The sequence below is a fragment of the Rousettus aegyptiacus genome, unplaced genomic scaffold, assembly GCF_014176215.1.
Source record: "Rousettus aegyptiacus isolate mRouAeg1 unplaced genomic scaffold, mRouAeg1.p scaffold_m13_p_2, whole genome shotgun sequence".
In the NCBI taxonomy this organism is placed as follows: Eukaryota; Metazoa; Chordata; class Mammalia; order Chiroptera; family Pteropodidae; genus Rousettus; species Rousettus aegyptiacus.
In genome coordinates this window covers 48,547,186-48,571,496 of record NW_023416295.1, presented here as the reverse complement: position 1 = coordinate 48,571,496, position 24,311 = coordinate 48,547,186, and the positions used below count along the sequence as shown (strand labels likewise).

The window sequence follows — 24,311 nt, the reverse complement described above, 5'->3', positions numbered from 1 at the left end:
ATTGCAATCCTTATTTGAAATAATCACATAAGCCTCCACTGGCCAAGCTTTAGTCCTCTGCCTCATATGGGAGGCGGGGGGGAGGGGGGGAGGGTCTACCTGATCTGGCCCCTGCCTACCTTTCCAGTCTCTTTTCTGTTATCTTCCCACCTCTCAGCTCACACTCCAGCAAAAACCGAACTATGTGGAGCTCCATAAACACCCCATGTTATTCTATGCTTCCATGCCTTTGCTCATGCTGAGTTGCCTGAATCACCCTTCCCCAAGTCCTCCATGGGCTGACTTAACCAGGCTAACCCCCTGCTCATTCCTTGGGATTTTGAATAGGCATTTTATTCTTGCAACACCCTTCTTGACTTCTCAGGTTGGGTGAGGAGCCCCTCTGATGAACTTCATTAGTAGCATCTATCTGCCTGCCTATCTCTTACCTTGATATTAACCACCTGGGAGGCAAGGATATTTTTCAGCCAACTTTATATCTGCACTGTCCAGTGCAGTGCCTGACACAAATTAGATGTTTCATAAACATCTATCGAACTGATTCAAACTCTTACTCATTCTCCTTCATCACTATAGTCTTTTACCATCTCCTGACTGACTCTGGTCCTTGCTGTTTTGAAGTACATGACAGGAATAAAGCTGGGTTTGTTGAAGTTAACTTTAAATTGCATTGTAAAGTAGAATCTAGGTTGTTAGAGCATAAGATTTCAGGTAAGTCATAAGTAGACTCTTTATCAAAAAAAGTTAAGAAATCATAAATAAGATGATAAAAAGCCTCTAAACCTAACCTGAAGATACTATTATTAGATTTAAAACATTACAAGGGTGACATTTAAACAAATTTGCCTCATTCTCTCTACAATAAACATTGATTTCCTCCCTCCCCCAAAAGAGACAAGCTTAATAGGACAAGGAAAATTCTCTGCTCTGGCTCCTGCTTTCCAGCCTCTTCTCTCTCATCTCCCCACCTCTCAGCTCCAGAAAAAAGAGGACCACTTAGAACTCCCTAAAACAGCGCAAAATATGCCTTATTAAAGTAATCGCCTGTAAAAGCAGGCCACTTCCTTGGTGTATTAGTCAGGAAGCTTTCAATAAGTCACTAAAATTCATCTCAAACAAGTTGAAGCAAAATTTAAAAGGGGATGTATATTGCCTTATGATAACTAGGAAATCCAAAAATATCTCTGGATCCAGGGCATCAAGCAATTTTACAAAGCCATTATCTTTTTTTCTATAAGTTTTTTTTTTTAAGTTAGAATTATTGGGGTGGCATTGATCAATAAAATCCAAAAAGTTTTAAGTGTACAATTCAACAGCCATCGTCTATTTTAAATCAGCTTTGTTTTTTCTCTTTCTTGACTTTCTTGTCAGCTAGGCAATTTTTTCTCACATGTTGGCAAAGATGTTCCCTGGAAGCTCCTATTGGAAGCATCCTGTAGACTTAGCAACAACAGCAGCAAGTAAGTTCCTGAGCATTTCCATACAAGGAACTCTCTGGTTGTCCCTACTTAAGTCTCATGCCTACACTAAAACCAATAAGAATTATTAGCAGGGTCTTCAGTCAAGTGCCAGGGGATAGAGTCAGCCCCACTAAGACCATGGTCTGTGGGGCTCAGTTAAAAGAAGGAGAGGATGGATAGGTTAAATCAATAGGCATCCATTACCCCCTCTTTTTTGACCGTTCCATTCCCTGGAATCTACTGTAACAGTGCAGGAAGGTCTAGCTATTTCCCTAGAGAAGATCTTTAATTTAGAATTTCCTAAGAAGAATAAAAATTTTGTTGACAATAACAGTGTTAACTTTGTGATAAGAACTATATACAGTTTAGTATAGTTGGCTTCTTAACCTAAGCATAGTTGGCTTCTTGTTTCTCGGGTTTTTCAGTTTTTGAAACGTAACTATGCTATTCAGTGGGTTTCTGAAAACACTTTCCAGATCTCCTTCACTAAGGAATTAGGGAAAATTCACAGTTGATTCTGGCCCAGTTTGAATTCATCTTCTTGCATTTGACATTTTTCTCTGATCTTAATCATTGTGGGTCATGATGTTTTTGTCCCAATAGGATCGTGCTGGATTCCACTTTCCTTTCTTATGGTCTCCCTCCCAGCTTCTATTTGTACTTTAAGTAAAGTCTTTAATAATTACTTTGCTCAGTAAGGCTGCTTCTTCCCTTTCACACACACCATGATCTATTATTCTCTTGACAAAAGCTTCTTTCTGTTTCCATGGGTCTACAGTTTTTCCTTCTTTCTGTACAATCTCTGCATTAGTTGTTGACCAACTATCTTTGGGTTCTGAAGCAACTCGTTGCTTTCTGCCTCTTCAGAGCAATAAAAAGAAGCCCCCCATACCTTTTAGTAGTAAGTATAAAGTCCTAAATAGGGTCCAAGCTGAATCTGATTTGCCCTTTAGGTAGAGTGATGGACTCCATGACATTCCTGTGACATTCTCACCGACCACAGCAGCTCAGAGCATCATATAGCCACTTACCCAAATGAATTATAAAGATTTTATAATTTTTATTCAATAAAAAGACTGATGCTTGCCCTCAAAAAGATTGTAATAGCCAACCTTCTATCTAGATCCAGCTACCAAGGTTCTGCAATTCCAGCAGAAGCAGCAAACGGGAAACTTCGTTTATATAAATCTTCATTTGTATGAAACTTCAGTACATATAAATGTTCATTTACTCCCTCTGCTTTTGGTTCAGTACTACTCAGCTCTGGGTGATTAGAGGCAGAAACCTTCTATTCTAGAAAGTCTGCCTATAGGGTTGGGGAAGAAAATCTGAGAGGATGACTGCTTCTTAATTAACTTTTAAGAAATTCTTTTAATTCTTTCTTCACTCACATTCTCAGAGGTTCCTGGGCTGTTGATTTCTGAGTCTTTGGGGTTAGTTGTGTTCTTTGCCATAAATCAAAATGCTTCTCATCTTTCCCCATTATGGTCTGAATTCAGCTTTCTCAGGTCTGCTAAATTTACCATTTTTCCATCTGCCTTTTTGTTATCAAAATTTTGTGCTTATCTTCTTTTTTCCTTTCTCTTTATCTTCACAAGGCATTTAAACCTTTTTTTTTTTAATCCTCTTGCTGTCATTCTACTTGGGTTTCAGAAGGAAGAATAAGTAAATATATAGGTTCAATATACCCTCAAAGAATGAATGCATTACCTGTTTAAAATACAAATGAATAAAATTAAGAAACAAAAAAATTAAAAATATAAAATAAATTTTTTAATGTAGATCATATTTTTTATAATTCATATCCATTTTTTTTAAAGATTATTTTTACTCCCCTGACCCAGACATTGTAGTTTTGTATACCGTAATATAGGGAATTTCCGACTAAGAAATACCACTTCTCTTTCATGTGGGATTTTGTATATTGTAGTCCTGGGACTATTTGAGATCTGCCTAATGGGCATAACACCTTAAATTTTCTTTAAGATCTTCCCCTTCAATGGTTTAATATTCCTGATTATTCTTTTTCTATGTTTCCCTTTGTAATTAAAATGAAATTAATGAAGGATTGTAAATGTATAGAATTCCTTGGCAGTGGCAGAAAGAACACACGATTGCATAGAAGAACTTTTGTCTAAATATGCAGTTTAATGGAATGGATACTAGTTTTTCGTATTCACTGAGGGTGAAGATGATCCTCTCAGCAGTTTCAGAAACCATACATTTATCTTAATAAACCATGCTGTTACTCAAAATATTTTTATTTGGAGCTTCCTTCAGACCTAAGCACACAAATATTTCATTTGACTTATAGGAACACCCACACTGACCACATTTTATATTAGAATTGGGTCTAAATTAATCTTGACTATTTCTAAAAATTAACATACATACACAACAAAAATTTACCAACTTTGAGGCTCATTCAAAAATGGAAGCTCAGATATTGATTCTAAAAATGAATCCCTGAAATGTTTGTGGCAATAGAACATTCATGTAATCTCCCAAGGAATTGGGGAAGGAGTGATCTTTCAAAGGAAATACATTCGTTAGGCATATTGGTTCTGGTGTGCCTTTTTTTGTGAATCAGTTACCTGATTTTATTACCACTTTCCTAGTAGTAGCAGATCTCTAGCAGCTACAGAGAAGCCGTGTGAATGCCAAGGATTATGGATACAATCATTGCTTCTTAACATTTGTGAAGAATCAAAGTGCCTTAAGACATATCTCCTAAAAAGCCATTTATACACTTCTACCTTTATGTATGTATCTACATCTCTAATAGAGTGCCTGGCACATAGTAGGTATTCAACAAATGTGGAACAAATGATTCTATCCCCTTGCCCTTTCAACAAAGGTGCTTTATTTTTGCTGCTTTTATCTATCTATACACTACTGAGACCCACAAAACTCCTCCCTGTGGGTATCTCCAGAGTTGACCAATTGACTCTCTTGGCTTCTAGAGCAATCCTTTAAGATCCAGATATTCTTGCTAGTGGAGGGTCTGGATTGACCCTAGACATTCAGATGTTCTTAGAGTTGACCTTTTAATTTCAATATTTAAAGTTTGACTCTTGAATTTGTACTTCTTTAGGCTCTATCCAGAGTGATTCCTGGAGGAACCCAAGAGGCAGATATGCATGTCTTATCACCCACCAACCCACAGGGCTCCTCAGTTATTCACCATCAACACATCCTCTTTGTTATCAAGCGAAATGTGTAATGAGGACCTACCAATATGGCAAACTCTGTACAGGTGTTGAGAACACAAAGATAGAGAAGGCACACTCCTGCATTTAGTTATCTTTGGATTAATAGAAAATGTATATTATAATCACAAAAGAACATATGACACAGAACATCCTAAACATTCATTCTCTACTTTTGACTAGTCACTGCTGTATTTCAGAATACTACTGATAGTCTCTCAGCTGAATCTTTGCCTGGCCTCTGAATGTGTCTTCCTAACACTAGCCTGCTTATTCTACATGATTCTTTACACTGCCACCAGAGTTATGTTTCTGGAAATATAAAGATGATTATATGACTCTCATGAATAAAAATCTGTGCCTGTTTCTCAATGCTTATAGGATAAAATCCAAAGCCTTAAGCTCAGCAGGCAAAGCTTTCTGTAATTGTCACCAAACAATTGTTCTCATTTTTTTCCCTACCATTCTGCCTCACATACCCTAGACTGCTGTTGGCCTGACCTTGGACCCTCCAGGCCCATGTACAACGGTTGCACAATGCTTAGCCTTTGCACCTCCTCTTTTCTCTGGTGGAAAGTCTTTGTGTGGTCATCTCCTCCCAACCTTTCAACCTCCAGCCCAGGCACCTTCTCTCTGAAGCCTGCCTGGACGCCCCATTCTGGTAGTTGCTCTATCCTCTATATTCCCTCTATATGTTTTAGAGCGTATACTATATTTTTACCCTAACATTTCTGCCTACCCCACTAGAGTGTGAAATTCTGAGAGGATGGCATCCCACATGGTATTGTATCTGGATGATGGTGTATGTTCAGTGTTTCCTGAATAAGGGAAACTATCAGTCAGAAATGTATTTGACTATGAATAACTAACAAGTATTTTTAGTGGCTCAAACCAGGGTTTCTCTGTCTCACCACTGCTGGCATTTTGGACTACATAATTTTTTGTCGTGGAAGTCTGCACCTGTGCCTTGTAAGGTGTATAGCAGCATCCTTGGCTTCTACCTATTAAGATGCCAATAACCTCCAGCCCCCAACTTGTGACAATAAAAAATATCACCAGATACTGTCAAATGTCCCCTAAGGGACAAAATTGCCCAAATCAAGAACAACTGGCAAATAGGTTTGTTTGATTCTCACAAAAAGAAATTTAGAGGTAAGCTACTTTTAATTTAGTTTAATGTTAGTTTTTAGTTGTTCAATGAGGTCATTAAGGCCCTGAATACCTGGTGGTCTCATTTTATTCCTTTCTCCATCCTTTGTGTGGGAATTGGCTTCTAGTCTCATGGTCACAAGGTGACTGCTGCCTCTCCAGGCAACATCCTGCATTCTAGGCAAGAAGAAAGGGGCAAGACGAATGGCCAAGCCAGTCACATTTGACCCGCTTTTATTAGGCATGAAAACATTTTCCCAGAAGCCATTTCATATATCTTTTATTTGTCTGAACTGAGTCACATGACCATTCCTAGCTGCAGAAAAGGGCTTAGAAAGCAGGGAACAGGAATGGGGCTAAGTACATTGTCACCAGAAAGAAAGCTGGAGTTCATTCAGTTAGCTAGAAGAAGTGAGATATAAATGGGAAAGTCACTAATTATGTTTATCATAGAAAAGAAATATAATGTTTATTAATTCAATGAGGGAGTAACTAAATGACTAAGGGGCTGAGTGAATTTTAATAAATGAATGCTTTCAGTTCCTCACAATTCACTCATTTCTTCCTCCTTGCTACTCAGCTTCTTTCTTCCTCAAGATAGTAGCTTAAGAATTAGCAAGTGCAGAAGTACCTGAGTAGAAGCAGGCAAAATACTGAGGATCCTTTCATTCCATCACCCTAGAAAGGTGCATTGGCAGTTTTACGCCTGCAACAAATTCTTTTAGCTCTTACAAAGTGAACTGAATATCATTAGTTATCACTGTGAAAACTTCGGCTATGTGGACAGGGTCCCTGACAATCTCTTACAGAGCCCCAAGGTTAGTACTCACTCACAGGACAGGAGGTAAGAGAAATAGCAACATCACAGAAGAATCAAAACATCTTAGGAAAGCCTGATATCCAAATTTCAATTTTCAAAAAATAAAGCTTCTACTTTTTTCTCTGGGTAGTCAGCAGTGAATAAGGAAATGTAAATCTTCCAGGAGCTAGGATGGTGATGCCATGCCTTATCTCTCACAGGACATTCTGAATTTCTTTTCCTTTCACCTGTAACAACATAGGTGAGACCCTGCCACAAAATAAATCTTAATATGCTATTCAGGTAAGCTAGTATATCTGCAGAATCCTCAATTCCCTACAAATTGGTTTACATGGTAGTGAGGGACATGTTAAGAGATAATACTTAGGATAATGAACAACTTCAACGCTGTAAGTAAAATATATTTCATGCTTATGTGAACAGTCTCCACATAGAAGCAACACTTGAGTGATGGCATTCTCTGGGAGGGATCTCTAACAACTACTGTCTTTGTATACTGTCATTTCTGCCCATGTCTCTCTGTTTAATTGAGGGAGTGAGTTGCTCACTCCTCCCCAACTTTGTGTGTGTGTGTGTGTGTGTGTGTGTGTGTGTGTGTTGTGCGTTGATGCCTTTTACGTAGGTGAGACCTTAAATGACTTAGTCTCTCTCTTAACTCTTACATAACCATTGTTATAACCTTGATTAGTGTAATAAACAAAAAGCATTCTTAAAATACCTTCTACAATATTGTTGAAAGACTCTAAAAGATGGCCTGGTCCAACTTTCCCTTTTCACAGAGGAGGCTGAGGCCAGAGAGATAAAGTAGCTTCTTCCAGGTGTCATCTCAGGAGGTGGCAGTATCAGTCTCTGTGGGTTGCTATAGACTGGAAAGAATTTCTGTGACCACCTCCCTCCTTTTTTAGGGATAAGATAGGTTCAAATTGGCCTCGCCTGAGCTGAGGATCCTCTCCAACTTGCCTATGGCGATAGATGATTCAAAATCCCAAAACTCATTCTTTTAAGGTCCTACCTTCCTCATGGTATCCACATTGCTGACAGCTGTCTTTCACCTTTTCAGGTACCAGAAAAATTATTTCTATAGTTGACAACTCTGCAAATTCAGCCTGAAATGTGTAGTGGTGATACGCAAAATGGTTACAGGAGTTAATATCAATCACACTGTTCTCCAAAGATATTAAGTGGTGGCGGTAATAAGTCTGGACTTTCTGTCTTTCCTGATTTTCCTAATGTCTGTACTGTCAGCATCCTCTTGAACTAATTCAGTTGTAGGGAAGCGTCCATGTAGAAATAGAAACACAGGGAGCAATGGAAACAGTGCAAGAAGATATAACAAAGGAAAACAAGAAGAAAGATGTTCTGAAGGTGTTAGACAGTATCAATGCAGTTGAGAAGGCAACCACTCTGGACCTTTGGATTGGCTACCCAGCTTACTCTGAAAATCAATGGCCAAACGAAAACTCTGTGTCCCTACTTGGAGAGTCCGTAAAACAAATTTTAGTGGGATTAACTTATGTTAGATAATGATAACAACGAGCCAGAAGAAGAAAAAAAAGAATGAGGGAAGTAATGAGGAAAAAGGAAAAAAGAAGGGAGAGGAAGAGAATGTGAGGAAACCTCCCGGCACAGAGATGCCATATGAGCACCACTTGACTCTCCAGCCCCAGCTGCAGAGCTAGTCCTCAGGCAAATTTCCTTCAGAGCCCAGATATAGAATTCCCCTCAACATGGCACTCTAGTAAACCACTGCCCAGTCCATCAGCTGACCCATAGTTGACCTCTGAGCCATTAATGTTCTAGTATGTTCCATTTGCTTTATGGTAAATATCTGCCTACCTCTAAGCATCATGGTTTAGAGATGACTCAGAGAAAAGATTACTAGCTACTCTTTTATGCCAGTTTGGGTTGGAGAAAAGAAAAACAAATTTTTTGTCAAAGAAAGGAAGGGAAGAAGGTAGAGAGGGGCATTTATTGACCACTTGCTTATAGCAGATTTCATGCTAGTGCTTTACATATAACATCTTCTCACCAACCATTGGTAATAGAGACCCAAACCAGTGAAATTATTCGTTTTACAAATGAGAGAACTGGCTTAAAATCACACAGATAGTGTGTAGTAGAGTCAGGATATGAAATAAGAGTCTATCTGATTTCAAAGCCCATCCTCAAAATATGTAAATGAGGTCGTTGGACACATCCAGTGTTCACTGAAAAATCAATCTGTAGAATTCAATCAGAACAAGATACATTAATAATTTTGCTAGTTGTAAAATACAGTAATCGCTTTAAAGGTTAACTTTCTATTACAAATTAATGTGTGAATAGATTCAGCCTCAATCTCTAATTCCCATTGACTTTCTTTCCCATTTAAAGCTTATGAGCAGGCAGCAGTAGCAGCCTCAGAAACATTTATTAAGCGCCTATTGTGTGTGTTGAGTGCTGTAGTGAATAATACCGAATTATAAGGAATTTACAATCTCAGGATTTCCACTGTCTAATATAGATCAACATGACTTCTTATCCCAAGGCCCAAATTTAAGTCTTCTAAGGATATAATGGATATAATGACTTTTTTTTTTTTTTTTTTGGTAGCAGATGGTGGCCAGCTGTTCTGTCTTTACTGAAGGCCAAATGAGAAGAGAAAAAAATGAAAGGCACTTATAGTAAATATGAAAAAGAACTTAATAAACTAAATCTGGATTTTTATACACATTAAAGGGAAATAGGCAATTGGGGGTCATTATCAAATTGTCCAAGCCAAAATAGCTCAGTTTCCTCTATTATCTACATAAGAGAAAATTATTTATATGAATTGAATTGTTCAGATAATTGTCCTGTATTTTGGGTATCTGAGTAGATAGTTTGGGCGGTTACTGATGTAGACTGAGGGTCCCTCAAGGAATATTTTAAAATAAGAAAAGGGTTAACACTCTGCTGTATGACTGGGGACAGTTCTTCTTAGAAGCAAGTGGTATTAATCAAATTAGTAGCTACATGATTTTTTGACCAGGTCTTGAGCCCATTATAATTAAATCATAACAATTTTACCTAATGTTTGAAATTCATTTTTAGTTGCAAAATTAATGTATGAATACCCTTTTCTCTAAAATTTTTAAGTATTATATATGTTTAATATTACTAAATATTACTAAAGTCTTTCTTTCTGCCCCCCTAATTCCATTTCCCAGCATTCTGCCCCCATCAGGGCTTCTCTCTAGAGAAGCCACTGTTATTTTGGTATTTTCTCTCTTTCAGTATGCACGTGCATGCAAACACATATACACACAGATTGAGAGAGGGAAAAAAACCCTGCATTTTTAGCTTAACTTGAATCACACATTTTATATTATTTGGCAACTTGCTTTTCTGTTTAACAATATGTACTAGAGATAAATCCATATTTTTCCATAGCTCTAATACATTTCTTTTAAGAAATTTCATTGAGATCAGTGATATTCATTTAGCCATTCCTCTACTGTTAGATATTGACATGTCCAATAGTTCAACAATGCTCAATAAGCAATCCTAAATATAAAATGTGTATGAGAATGTGTTTAGGGTAGATTTTGAGCAGTCAACCTTTCCAAGGGAAAATAATGTGCTCCAGAAGGTCATTTGTGCCTAACAAAGAGAAAAGATGTTGGCGAGACATGGGAACCAGTTTTTTTTTTTTTTTCTTAGACTGTCACTGTAGGCAAGTCTCTTCACTTCCCTGGGATTCTGATTCTCTTAGTCAGTGGTTCTCCTGGAGGGCTCGTTAAAACACAAATTTTTGAATCCCACCCCAAGAGTTTCTGATTCAGTAGTGTGTGTGTGTCTTTAGGCTAAGGGACAAGTCAACATAGCATATTTGTTAGAAAGAATCTTAAAGGGTTGTCCAGTTCAACTACCTAGCTAAAAGTAGATTTCTTCAGCAATATTCTTGACTTTGTCAATCCACTTCCCATTGAACAGTTCCAGGGTGTAGGCATTTACTCCCTGGCTCCTGAGGCTGGCCAGTCTATATTTTCTTTCTAACCTTGACCAAAACCATCCTTCAGAAGTTTTTATACATCTACCCCAGTTCTACCCTCTGGGCTTCAGAGAACAAACCAGCTCCCTTCTCCACTTGATGGCAGTCAATTATCATGTTCTCCTAAGTCAATGGTTCAGAAACTCTACAGTGTATCAAAACCACAACAAGAGTTTATTAAAATAGAGATTTCTGAGCTCTAATTTCAGAAATTTTGATTCTGTGGCTAGAGAGTGGCCCAGGAATCCACATCTTTTATGAAATCTCTAGGTGGATCTGATGCAGGTGGTCTGCACATGAAAGTTTAAGAGACTAACAGGGTTTAGGACACACTACCTCAAAATATGACACCTTGGCATATTGAGTATTTAAAACCAGAGGAATTTGAGAAATGGCATGTGCAGGAAGGACTTTCCGACCATCTCCTGAAGCAAGTCATAAAACCTCTTGTGAGAGGCAGCCTTCCTATATCCGAAGGAAAGGAACATTCTTATCTCCAAAGAACAAGGTACAGAGAGGAATATGAACCAACAGGCCTTGCTAAGTTTCCCCCAGTTCGCTATACTTACCTCATACTCTTTGGCCCATCACCTCTTTCCATGACTCTTCACGCTTCATCAAACCTACCATGAAAACACTCAGTTTAATCACTTCTTCTGGTCTTCATTTTCTTGTGAAGGCTCCTCTGGCACATAAATCTTATATTTAAGATGGCAGGGATATCATCTGTCTTGCTCACTCATGTCATTCCAGCACTTCCATCAGTACTGGCACATCAGTAGGTCCTAAATAAAATTCTACTTAATGAAAAAAAAAATGAGTAAAATGGAGATGAAAAGCCAATTTAATTTAGAAAGCGGAGTGGGAACAACATGGTTATACTAAAACCCTAGAACTATACAGAATGAATGATGTATCCTCAAGCAAAGTATCTGCTTAAGGTTTTTTTTTAAGTAAACTAAAAATGTTTGTCTATTTAACTAATCTTTTAAAAAAAATCTCACTAGTGACTTAGGGCTGTGCAAATCTACATTTAGCAGTACAGATGTTTTGCATACCTTCGAGTACAAAACTCAGACTTGAGGGATGAATCAAAGCAGAGATTATAGGTTGGGATTTCAAAAGCATCTTTAAAAGATGCAAATCCGTCCCAAACAATGTAAAAATGCAGGAGCAGAATGACCAAGATGAGAAGTGCAAATTAAAAACATCAAGAGTTATAAAAATATAAGCAATGTACAATGCTAATATAGTTTTTTTTTTTTTTTGTCTAAAATGGAGGACTCTTTCCTCTTTCCTCTTTCCTCTCTCCTTCCAGAAGTATGGATAATCATTAAGGAAAACTAGAGAAATGAAATTCATTGTGTATATTGTCTATTGTCAGAAGGTGTCATTGTCATAAGACTTCATTGAAAGTTCAGTCTCATTAGTAATTAAGCAAATGCAAACTAAAAGTGCAATTAAATATAATTTTACACCTATTTCAACCATCATCAATAGTCTGACAATTCCTTGGACCAATGTGGATAGAGAGTAACAGGACTTTCATACTCTGCTGATGAGGGTATACATTGGTGTGATCACTTTTGAAAAAAGTCTGACTTTTTCCGTAAACTCCAACATGAACATATTACATTAAACAATATTTTCACTTCAAAGGTTATAAATAGAAAAGTGACAGTATTTCTGAGTCCACTAGACCTTTTAGGACTGCTTGCCAGCACTGCTTCTACCTAAGTGTGAGGACTTCCTGCCTTGACTTGCCCACACATTTATACTTTGGATCAAAGCTCTACTGCCTGAATTTTTGTACTTCTTTCTTCTTGTTGTTAAAAAATAATTTTCAAAAGAAGGTAAAATCATGAGTCACATACAGAAATAAAGATGAATATGTTTAAAGAATTTATTGTATTTATATGACATGAGGGAACCAAGCAGATGTTATAATTGGTTCAAAGGAAAAGTCAAAACAGCACAGGCTTATATGCAGTAAAAAGAATGTTGAAATGAACTGCAAATGGAGACAAAACTGTTTTCTTCCACAGCAAGGAGGAAGGCAATTAAAATCATCACCAGACAAGACAGAATTTATGTACCTATCAGTTAGTTACCTACAATTTAGAAAGAGTTGCAGAATAGCTCAAAGAAGATGAACAGGGCTAGCATCTGATAACCTAGAAGGATATGCTAAAGACAATGTATGTAATTTTCCATTGAAACACCAATGCCTTGCTGACATGATAGTACAAATAGAATATTGTTTGGATCCCTTACAAATGTGTTAAGGAGTGTCTGACAGCTGGTGTTCTGATATAGGAAATCAACACTTCCCCTAAGTCAAAAGCCAATATTCCAGATCATTATAGACACTCACAAATTCCAACAAGCTGGAAAGTGCTGGAGGATCAAAGGTCGCTGTTAGAGGGTCAAAGATACTACCAGTGTATACAGTAAGAGCTAGGAGTAAATGGATGTTTAGATGAGTGTAAAGAAGCCTGAACTTGGAATTAGAAGACCTGGATAAGCCTCAAGTCTTCTACTTAACTAAGTTTGTGACTGTGAGCCTTTTGCCTTCGTTCTCGCTTTCTTCTCTATACAAACCAAGAATTTTATTGACGATTCTGCATTTCCTTCAGGATCTAAATGTTTATTAGAGGACTCAGCCAACCCCTTGCCCAGACGGCCCTGCAGCAATGCATGGGCACAGGACATTTTAACACAGGACAGGAAAGATCTGTTTGTGAGCATGAGGAGGAACAGCTGGATCGGGATGTCCTCACCTCTTAGTGTGTAGTATAGAAGTCCAAAATCTGTGGAAAACATGGGAAGTTCACTGATGAGGGAGAAAAAATGATAGAGAGGAAAAGAAGTTACTAAAAAACAACTTTCTACCAGCTTTTGCACAGGACTTACCTCTGCCTTTAGCAACATTATAGGAAGTCTGTCACCAGGGTTGGCTCACTCTCCACTCAGTGGTGTCTAAGTGACAGCAAAAGAGAACTGTATTAGGATTCTCCACAAATACAGAGAGAGAGAGAGAGAGAGAGAGAGAGAGAGAGAGAGAGAGAGAGAGAGAAAATATGTGTGTGTGTGTGTGTGTAGAAAGAGGGAGGGAGGGAGAAATTGATTTAAAGGAAACTGGCTCATGTGATTGTGGGGGCTGACGAATCAGAAATCTGTACAGCAGATTCACAAACTGGCAGAGTAGTAATTCCAGCAGAAATTGATGTAGTTTTATGACCAGAGGCAGTCTGGAGATAGAATTCCTTTCTCTTCAGGGGACCAAAATTTTTTTCTTAAGGCTTTCAACTGTTTGGATGAGGCCCACCCACATTGTTGAGGATAATTTGCATTACTGACACATTGACTATTAATTCTTCTGACCAGTAATGGTATCTCTCTCTATTTACTTAGGTCTTTAATTTTTCTTAGCCAATGTTTTGTAGTCTTTAGTGTACAAGTCTTGCATATTTATTGTCAAAGTTATCTTTATGTATTTCACATTTTTAAATGTTATCACAAATGATATATTTTTTTTAATTTCAATTTTAAATTGTTTATTACTAGTATATAGAAATACAACCTTGCTAAACTAACTTATTAGTGCTGGTAGGTTTTTTTGCAGATTTCATTGGATTTTCTAGATAAATAATTGCGTCATCTTCAAATTAAGATAATTCTACTTATTCCTTTCTTATATAGATGCCTTTTATTTCTTTTGTCTTATTTCACTGGCTATAACCTCTGACACAGTGTTAAATAGTGGACATCCGTGACTTGTTCCTAATCTTAAAGAGATAGCATTCAGTCTTTTACCATTAAATATGATGTTAGCTGTAGTTTTTTTGTAGATATTTTTTTAAAAATTGGGTTGAGAAAGTTCCTTTAAGAATGAGCCTGTTGAAAAGTTTTATTTTTTTAAATAGAGTTGGATATTGGATTCTGTAAAATGCTTTTTCTCATTTATTAAGGTCATATGCTTTTTCTCTTTCATCTGGTTAAAGTCATCATAATGATGGCATAAAATTATTCACAATATTCTGTAGAATTTATAGCATATCATTAATTTTATACCTGATATTGAGAATTTGTATCTTTTTATAAATTTATTTTTACCTGATCCGTATGGCTAGAGGTTTATCAATTTAATTAACCTTCTCAAAGAACGAGTTTTTAATTTCCTTTATTGTTTATCTATTTCAATTATTTTTCACTATGATCTTTATCATTTCCTTCTGCATACTTTATGTTTAACTTGCTCTTTTTCTAACTTATGGTAGAGGATGAGGTCATGTATCTGAGACCATATTTCTTTTCTATTATAGGTGTCTAAGGATATAAATTTCTCAGTACTACTTTAGCAGTATCCCACAAATTTTGACAGGTTATGTTTTCTTCGTCATTTAATCAGACGTACTTTTTGACGTACTTTTTAAATTCTCTCTTGATTTCTTCTTTGACCTATAGGTTATTTAGTAGCCTGTTCATAAATATTTGGGAATTTTCCACATATCTTCTTGTTGTGAATTTCTAATTTAATTCCACTGTGATCAGATAACATATTTTGTGTGACTTGAAAATTTTTAAGTTATGTTTTATGGCTCAGAATATGGTCTATAGTAACAAATGTTTCATATGCCATTGAAAAGAATATAAGTAGTCTGTTGTTAGCTGGAATGTTCTATAAATATTCATTAGGTCAAGTTGGTTCTTCATGACTTCTATATCCATGATGATTTTTTTGCCTACTTCTATCAATTACTGGGAGAGGGTATTGAAATCTCTGACTATAATTGTGGATTTATCTATTTCTCTTTGTAGTTTTAGTTTCATTTATTTTTAAGCTTTGTTATTAGGTGGAAAAATGCTTAGAATGTTTAGATTCTTTTGATGAGTTGATCTCTTTATCACTATGAGATAAATTTCTTTATCTCATAATATATATGTATATTTTGCTCTGAAATCTACTTTGTCTGATATTACTATAGCTAGTTCAGTTTTAATTTCACTAGTGTTTGCATTGTGTATCTTTTTCTTTTATACTTCGCTTATTTTATTTTTATATTTCTGCATTTTTTTTAATAAGCAGCACATAGTTGTACTTTGCTTTTTTATCTATCAAGTCTGAAAATTTCTGCCTTTAAATTGGAGTGTTTTGACCATTTACATTTAACATTATTATTCATATGGCGAGGTTCAATCTATAATTTTGTTACTTGTTTCCTATTAGCTTCAACTATTCTTTGTTACCTCAATTTCTTCTAACTCTTTTGGATTTATTGAATATTTTGTATCATTTTATTTTATCTCCTTTGTAAATCTATTGGCTATAGCTCTTTATTTTATTATTTAAAGGGCTTGCTTTATGATTTGTGGTATATATCTTTAACTTAACCAAACTTCAAGTGATATTATATCATTTCACAGGTAGTATAAAAATCTTATAATAGTTTATTTTGATTTCTCTTCTCCTGGCCTTTACGCTACTGCTGTTAGGTTACGCTGTTATGTTACGTTGTCATACATTTCACTCATCTACATGTAATAAACTCCACAATACATTGTTATTTATATTTAAACAGTCAAGTATATATTTTAAAGATTTAAATAATAAAAAGTCATATACTTATTGTCATAGTTACCATCTGGTACTCTCCTTTATGTAGGTGCTTATTTCCATCCGGTGTTATTTTCCTTCATCATAAAGAACTTCATTTAACATTTCTTACAAGTCATCTGGTGATGAATTCTTTCAGATTTTATATGTCTGAAAACCCCTTTTTTGAAAAAAAAAATTCACTGGGTATAGAATTCTTTTTCTTACAGCACTTTAAAGATTTTTCTCCACAGTCTTTTAATTTGCATTGTTTCTATTGAGAATTCTACTCTTATATTTATTTTTGTTTCTCTGCAACTTGCCTTTTTTCTCTGGTTGCTTTAAAGATTTTCTCTTAATGACTGCTCTTGAGCAATTTGACTACAGTGCCCTTTGGTAGTTTTCTTCAAGTTTTGTTTTTTGATGTGTGTGTGTGCGCGCGCGCACACGCATGCATGCTTGGACTTCACTGAGCATCTAATAAAGTTAGTTTATCATTTTCATCAAATCAAATTTGAAAAATTTTTAGCCATTATTTTTTCAAATATTTTTTCTGTCCCCTTCTTTTTTCTCCTTTTTTGGGGACTCAATACAATTACATGGATTGAGATTACTACAAGTTGTCCCACAGTTCACTGATGCTATTTTTATTTTTTAAATTCTTTTTTTCTCTGTGGTTTGTGTAGTTTCTATTGTCATGTCTTCTAGTTCAGGACTATTCTTTTTCCCTTCAATGTATCAACTGCTACTAATTCTATTCTGTATATATATTTTTTATCTCAGACATTGTAGTTTTTATTTCTAAAAGTTCTACTTAGGTCTTTTAAAAATATCTTCTGTGTCTCTTTAACTTTTGAACATATAGAATACAATTAAAATAACTTTTTTAATGTCTTCTATTAATTTCAATATTAATGTCACTTATTAATAAATTTTAAGTAATTGATTTTTCTTGTTATGCATCATATTTTTCTGCATGTCTGGTAATCTTTGACTGGATAGCAGACATCAATTTTAAATAGTTGGGTGCTGGATATTTTTGTATATTGATAAATATCTTTGTGCTTTGTTCTGGATGAAATTAAATTACTTGGAAACTGTTTTATCCTTCGTATTTTGTTTTTAAGATCTGTTAGGTAGAAGCAGAGTCATGCTTAGGAGTAGTATTTTCTCCCTACTGCAGTAAGACCCTTCTGAGTACTCTGTTCACGATCCTATAAAAAATGAGATTAACTAGTCTGGCTGGTAGAAATAGGCATTATTCCCAGCCCTGTATGAGCATTAGGCACTATTCCCTCTAATCTTTCCAGGTAGTTCTTTCCCCAGCTTTGACTATGAGTAGTTTTTTCTCATATATGTACCAAACAGTACTCTACTGAATACCTAAGAGAACCCTCCAAAAGACCTCCCGAGTTTCTCTTTCTCTCTCTCTCTCTCTCTCTCTCTCTCTCTCTCTCTCTCTCTCTCTCTCTCTCAATCTCTCAATCTCTCTCCCCTCTCTTTAGCTCTCTCTTAATGCTCTGCTCCACATACTGTAGCTGCTTTAGTTGCATTTGGTTGCATTGTCTACAAACATGTTGCAATAGGCACTAAAGTCTGATTGGTCAAGTGTAAGCCCCCAGCTCTGTCCACATTGTGCCTGGAAGAGTTCAAGCCCAGCTCTTGACAAGAAAGAAAATAACCTCACTGACGGCTCATTAGGAACACACAACAATTTCAAAATTTCCAAACTTCTTTTCTTTTGCAATTAAGTTTCCTTTCCGTAGAGAAAGCCCATCTTGAATAGAGCCCAGGTGCACCTTCCTTCTTCACTCCTTGTCCATAGTCCCTTCAGTCTTTTCTACCTCTCTGCCTTCTCTTCAAGGTCCCGCTCCTTCTGGGAGAAGCCTAGAAGTTCTTGGGGGACCCGAAAGGCTTTGCACCTGGCTCTGTTTTGGAAGGGCAATGTTTGGTCAATCCAATATTTTAGACATACTTCCCTCATATTCTTCTGAATGAAGCATGAACGAGACCAAAAGGCCTTCCTCTTGCTTACATGGACCAGGTCTCACAGGACGACTTTAGTGTGTTTAACGAAATCTTTGTTTCTTTACTCTGTCTTACTAATGACTTTCTCAACCTGTACGGAAGAGCTCAAGAAAGGAGAAGTGAGGAGAAGTAAAAGCCGCTTTCTGCCTTAAAGGTACTATTCTTCAAATTAAATAGATCAAATAGGCTTTGAATGTCAGCCTAAGAAAATCACTAAAATTGATTTGCTGGAGGATACATGTACATTCCAAACAATAATATTTTGTTAGGGACTCAATAGAGAATGAATTGTAATATTAAAAAAAAAAAATCACTATATCTAAACAGACGATGATGCTGAAAGAGTTCAATTCTCAAATTTTCAAAAAAGAAAAATGTGGGAAATGTTTACTTTTAGGTAGGAAAATTAATCAATCTTTTCTTTTCTGGTAAGAAGTAGTATTTAACTTTACTTTCTTTTGTTTTTCCCCCTTGCATCAAAAATTAAAGTGATTAGGCAGATTCATATCAGTTCTTTAAAAAAAATTAATGATCTGAAAGTTTTTACTAAGATTTTACAAACTGCTTTGCCTGCTATATTTAAAAACTCTTTCTTGAAGAGCTTGCATTTCATACAACAAAACATTTTAAGTAGAAAATAAAATAAAATGTTTCCATAGAGATAGTTTTAAACTGGATATTTACCAATTTGATAGCTTATATATTTTATAAGATGAGATCTTGGGAAATGTATCTCCTTCTATAGAGTTCTGAAGCAGGAAATGCTCTCTCAGGCCCTCGGAGGACCATCAGGAGTTACGTGGATCCCTTGGCATTGTATGCAATGTGTTGCCTTAATAGCATTTTTCTAAGAAGGAATATGTATAGCTTTTATCAGATTTTCATAGAGTCTTGACCACTCTTCACTCAAAAGTTAAGAATCACCTATTTCCTATTGCCACCTGTGGGAATTTAGGTACAGAGAGGTAAATGACTTACACATAGTTAGAGACAGAGATCTTTTCACTCTTAACTTGGAGCTCAGGCTCCAATCTGTGAGATGAATTCTACTTACGAGAGGCAGCTCAAGGCAGAACTGGTCTTTGCACTTCTCTCAAGTGCCTAGACCCTCAAGACAAACCTCTATATTTATTTTGTTGTTGCGTATCTCCTGATCATTTAATTCATTAAAACTGCTTCAGGAAGGGGGTAGAATGTGGAATGGATCTCCACCAAAAAGATGCCCCTTGATGGCAGAAAGAAAAGTGCTTTTTTTTTTTTTTTTTAATCACGGAAACTGCTAAAATCCTAAATTAATCCATAGAAGAAACACTCTGACCTGGTTACTATAGACATATCACTTATATTTGTTCAGTACTTTTTTTTTTTTTTTTGAAAACTTCACCTTTTTGCTGTACTGTTACCCATCTCTTTCTGGGCTAAGCCAGATATGAATATTATCATCACAATAAGGTAAGAGATTTTGATTGAAGGACTAAAAGTCAAAGTTAAGTTCTAATATTTATGTTAGTTCAGAATATATTCTGCCTATTTAGAAATTAGAAATTGCTAAGAATCATCCTAAGATGCCTTTAAAAAGTACAAATCCTTGATTGGAAAGCAAAGACATTGTCTTACGTTCTTCTTATATCCCTGACAGTGCTGGTCATTCATTAGGTTCTCTTTAAATACCTCATCACTAATAGTACTGAGTAGTCATCATGAGCAAGCCAGGGCTGATCAAAGCCATGAGAGTCCATGTTTTAAATGGCCAGGCCTGGTGGGAAAACTGCAGGAAGTCCTGGTTTACCACTGGCTGTTATACCTTAAGCTGTACTCAGCTTTCCCAAGACAGTCAGACCCTACAAATGTGCCATCTATTGCTACCATCCTCCATGAACTCCAGAACATAATCTTTTTGCTCTGGCTGAAGCTATGACTAAAACTACTATTCCGGAGAGGTCAGGGCTGAAGAATCTGTGCTGATGCCATGAACTGCCAAGACCGAGACAGGCCTAAGCCCGACTCCTGGCTATCCCTCCTCCCACTTAGCTCCAGAAGACATCTCCTCTGAGCAGGCTCCTAGGCTCGGCTACATGATCTAGCGTGGTCCTGGCCACCATTCAGGGGTTCTCAGAGCACTGCCCTTCCTCCTCTAAGGTGGAAACAGAGACTCTGAACCTTGGAAACTTTCCCAGGATCTCTGAATGCAAATGTTTCCAGCAAATTCAGCATTAGATTTCAACTCATAAAATAATCCTGTAGCACAAAAACAAAGTTAAATGACTCAAGTGCTGATAGGGTATGTTTATTTTTCCATAAACAGAAAGATGTGGGAATATTTGGCAGGAGGAAAAGACATTTTATATTTATGGTGATTTTTTTTTTAATAAGTAAAAGCAGCTCTATATTTAAACATAATTCCAGAATAACAGCTCAGCCTTGTCTGAGGAATGACAGGAAAATCCTTTGACAAGGAAATTGGGTTTATTTTTAAGCTTCCAAGGGGTTGAATTTAAGTATAGATGGCAGCAAAAAGCAGAGGAAAAATCCTTTAAAAATTTTAAAAGAAAAGCTAAGGTAAGCTTTTCTAAAAGGATAATATATATATGTACATATTTTTAATGGGGAGAATAAAGAAAAGAGAAAAAAACATTTTTGGTGGTGTTTTTTTTGAATTTACCCAGAAACTCTTTGACTCGAAAGCATGGAAGTTCATTAAGATAAGTAAGGAAACAAATGTGGTTTTGGCGATCGTATCAAGAAAACATACCGTCTCTACACCTCAAGGCCCACGTGTGGCTCAGTGAAGTCAGTAGTGTTAGGCTATGATCACTTCTGCTATCTACAAATCACTTCAGGTGGGACTTTTCAAAGTAGAGTCAAAATTTACACAAATGGGATTACAAATTATTTTTTATAATAAAACTAACATTTTTAAATGATTTTCACTAGAACTATCTAAATTTAAGCTTTATAAAAACATTAGATACTTTGATTTTTCATGCAAAAGATGCCAAATATGCATTCAATATAAATTGCAAAACAGTATTAAAAGGGTAATACACATAGCAGAAGGTATAAAAGTAGGCATGAGAGCCAATAATCATAAACCTACTACGCAATTATTGGTGCTCAAGAAATATTTGCTATTAAAAGAAAAAAAACATATCAATGGGCCCAGAGCAATTCTACAATGAGTCAAATGATAACTAAATGCTTTATTTTACTCTTTTCTTTTGTAGGTATTATTACTTGGCATTCCGAGCGCATCAAACACCTCTTGCTAGCAAAGAGAGCTGTGTCGCTATCTTGGAAAAGTCCAGACTAGATCACTGGGTTCTGGGAGAAACAAAGGTAGGTCTTTCTTTATTGTTCAGATTGTCACCTGTGATACTCTACTGCATACCTTTGTCTTTTGGCAGTGATATGAATGATTCCATAAGTCATGTAGCTTAGCAGGCAAGACCCCGATATAACAGTGATCTTTTCTGGTTTTGGGTCAGGAGTCCCAGAACCTCAGGGACCAGAGGAGGAGCGTGTGCCTCTTGTTCCACATGTAGTATGAGAGAAATTTAGCATTTCTAGAATGAGATCTTTGAGCTCATTTTAAAATGTCCCTTTTTTCAGTGCTACTTATTTCAGCACCACATACAAATACACAAGTCATGTTATTGACAATAAGGAGTATCTTTCGTGGTTTTGGGCCATTTTTCATTAGACTTGTGTTGTGTTATTTATTGCATACCCTGATTAGTAGTCTCACTGTGTATAACTTCATCTGGGAGAACATCACGTCCCTGCTGGATTCCAGGTTTTATGGTCCATTCTGAATTGCCCTACAAAGCCAGCCTTAGCCTGAGTGTTAGTGTTGATGGCAATACCACTATTCCTTGGCAGGAAATAAATCACTGAGGGTCTTCTAGATCTCTCTCCTTCTTAACTTCCGTTGGCCATGGGTCAGTTCTGTTGGTTAGCACCTCCATTAGAGACTGTGGAGAAAGAACCCAGAGATCAAGCTGAGAAAATGGAACTTGTGGCAGAAATGAGGAAGGCTTGGAGAACATTTGGGATCTCCTAAAACCTTGTTAGCCTCATTGTATGTTTATATCCATAAGCAAAGATTGGCTTAATCTTCGACGGGGACTTCCAAGGAGTTCATAATATTAGCATAAATCAAGTCACTGTAAACTATGCTGGAATAGGGTGAATGTCTGCTTTGGAGTCCATATGTGATGCTGAAACTAATGTCTTGTTTCAGGTTTTCCTCAAATATTACCATGTTGAGCAGTTAAATTTGCTGCTACGAGAAGTCATTGGCAGAGTGGTTGTGCTGCAGGCATATGCCAAGGGGTGGCTTGGAGCCAGGAGATACAAAAGAATCAGAGAGAAGAGAGAGAAGGGGGCCACTGCCATCCAGTCAGGTAAATGATCCGGAATCCTGGCATTTCGTTAAGTACGGAAGCCACTCACCTGTTACTCTTCTCAGTGATTTCTTCTCTTCTTCCTCCCACCTTCCCTCCCTTCCATTTTTGCTTCAGCAAAATTTATCAAACGCCAACTACAGAGCCAGGACCTTTGCTAGGTACTGGGGACTAAGCCATGAACAAGACCCCCATGGTCCCTGACCTCCAGATAACCAAACAAGCCATCACAACACATTGTGACAAGAGGTAAAAGAGAGGCAGTATGAAGTAGACAGATATAAAACCCAAATCACACAGACATGTGTCCCAGCTCCCAGGTGACTGACATAATACATGCTTCAGGTCCCGTACCAGATTGTTGGCATTAGAATTACTAATGTCACTTCCAGAAGGCTTTTTTTTTTTTTTTTTAAGCCCAAACAGAGCTTGTAAACCAAGGGAACAAAACACTAGACTCTGTCATTTGCCCAGCCCAATCAGAGCCTCTTTGCACACATGTGTGTGTCATTTGTGTTACAAACAGCATTTGGCCCCAGTACTATTGATGAGTGGTTGTGAAAGCCCCAGCCCATCTTGAACATAGCAGATGGTTTCCTTTGTGCACTCGTACACTGGAATCATAACGTTCGCTCTGGACTTCATGACTTCACTCAACAACGTGGAAAGCTATGACACTCTCATGGGGGAGCAAAAAGGAGAGGCAGTCGTGCTCCTGGTGGGTGGCTTAATGTCCAAGTTCTCTGTCTCAAGGACTCAGCACACCTCCAGAGATTCTCTCTCTCTTCCTCTCTTCATTCATTTCCTTTGCCTTTTCTCGTCTCGTCACACATTTTATCTCTCTTAGCACAGTTCATGACACATAGTTTACCCTCACCAAATACAAGTGTTGTTCTGCTAATTATTTTCTTGACTTCCCTCTTTATATTTTTCTCCTCCAACTTTCATGTTTAGACCTTCCTCCCAATAAAAAATATGGAGCAAATCAGGCTATTCCAGCTCTTTCCCATCCCCCAAGTCCCGAAGACAGAGCTTCCTCCATGGATTGGAACGACGGGGAACCACCTCTCCTAGGATGTGGGTCGCTAATAATGCTTAAGTGGAATGCAGACTGTTCTGCAAACTGATGCCTGAACGAAAATAACTCCTCCTCGGATGCATCTTAGAGGCCAAGCTGAGAGTACAGAGAGGCCCCTCTTCCCCATGATCACTCACGTATCTCTGCTTGTTTCGTTCTGTGAGAAAGCAGGATAGAGAAGGAGAAGGATAATAGATTGGATGAAAAACAGCTTATATCAATTCTCTGGCACGTTTTTAAATTAATGTCATTCCTAGCACATGGTTTTATATTTTTAGCCTGGAGAGGATATGATGCTCGGAGGAAATTTAAGAAAATAAGCAACAGAAGGAGTGAGTCTGCTGTTCATATTCAAGCAGGTAATTAAAACATCATTTTCATAGCGTCCACTTGGAGATATTCAGTGATTAAGTTCATATGAGTTTAGAAAAGCTGAAAGGTTGATAATTCAGGAGCACTGGAATAAGAATAAGAATTCTAGTGGGTATTCTAGTGCTGGTTCTCCCACATACCCTGTGTGGTGATAATGTGATAAACTTTTCAGGAGCATTTGCTA

At 36.9% G+C, this 24,311-nt stretch overlaps 1 protein-coding gene across 4 annotated transcripts in view; it reads left to right on the top strand.

Annotated features, from left to right (window-relative positions):
• The window catches only part of MYO3B (myosin IIIB), a 338,343-nt gene that overhangs the window by 199,492 nt on the left and 114,540 nt on the right, over positions 1-24,311 (top strand). For 3 of the 4 annotated variants that reach the window (XM_016165446.2, XM_036237344.1, XM_016165447.2), the window contains 2 exons: positions 21,499-21,610; positions 22,515-22,677. In XM_016165446.2, the coding sequence (XP_016020932.2) occupies positions 21,499-21,610; positions 22,515-22,677 (275 nt within the window). Of the gene's footprint in view, positions 1-21,498; positions 21,611-22,514; positions 22,678-24,033; positions 24,141-24,311 lie in introns of those variants that run through there. The other variant, XM_036237343.1, reaches the window with a different exon arrangement.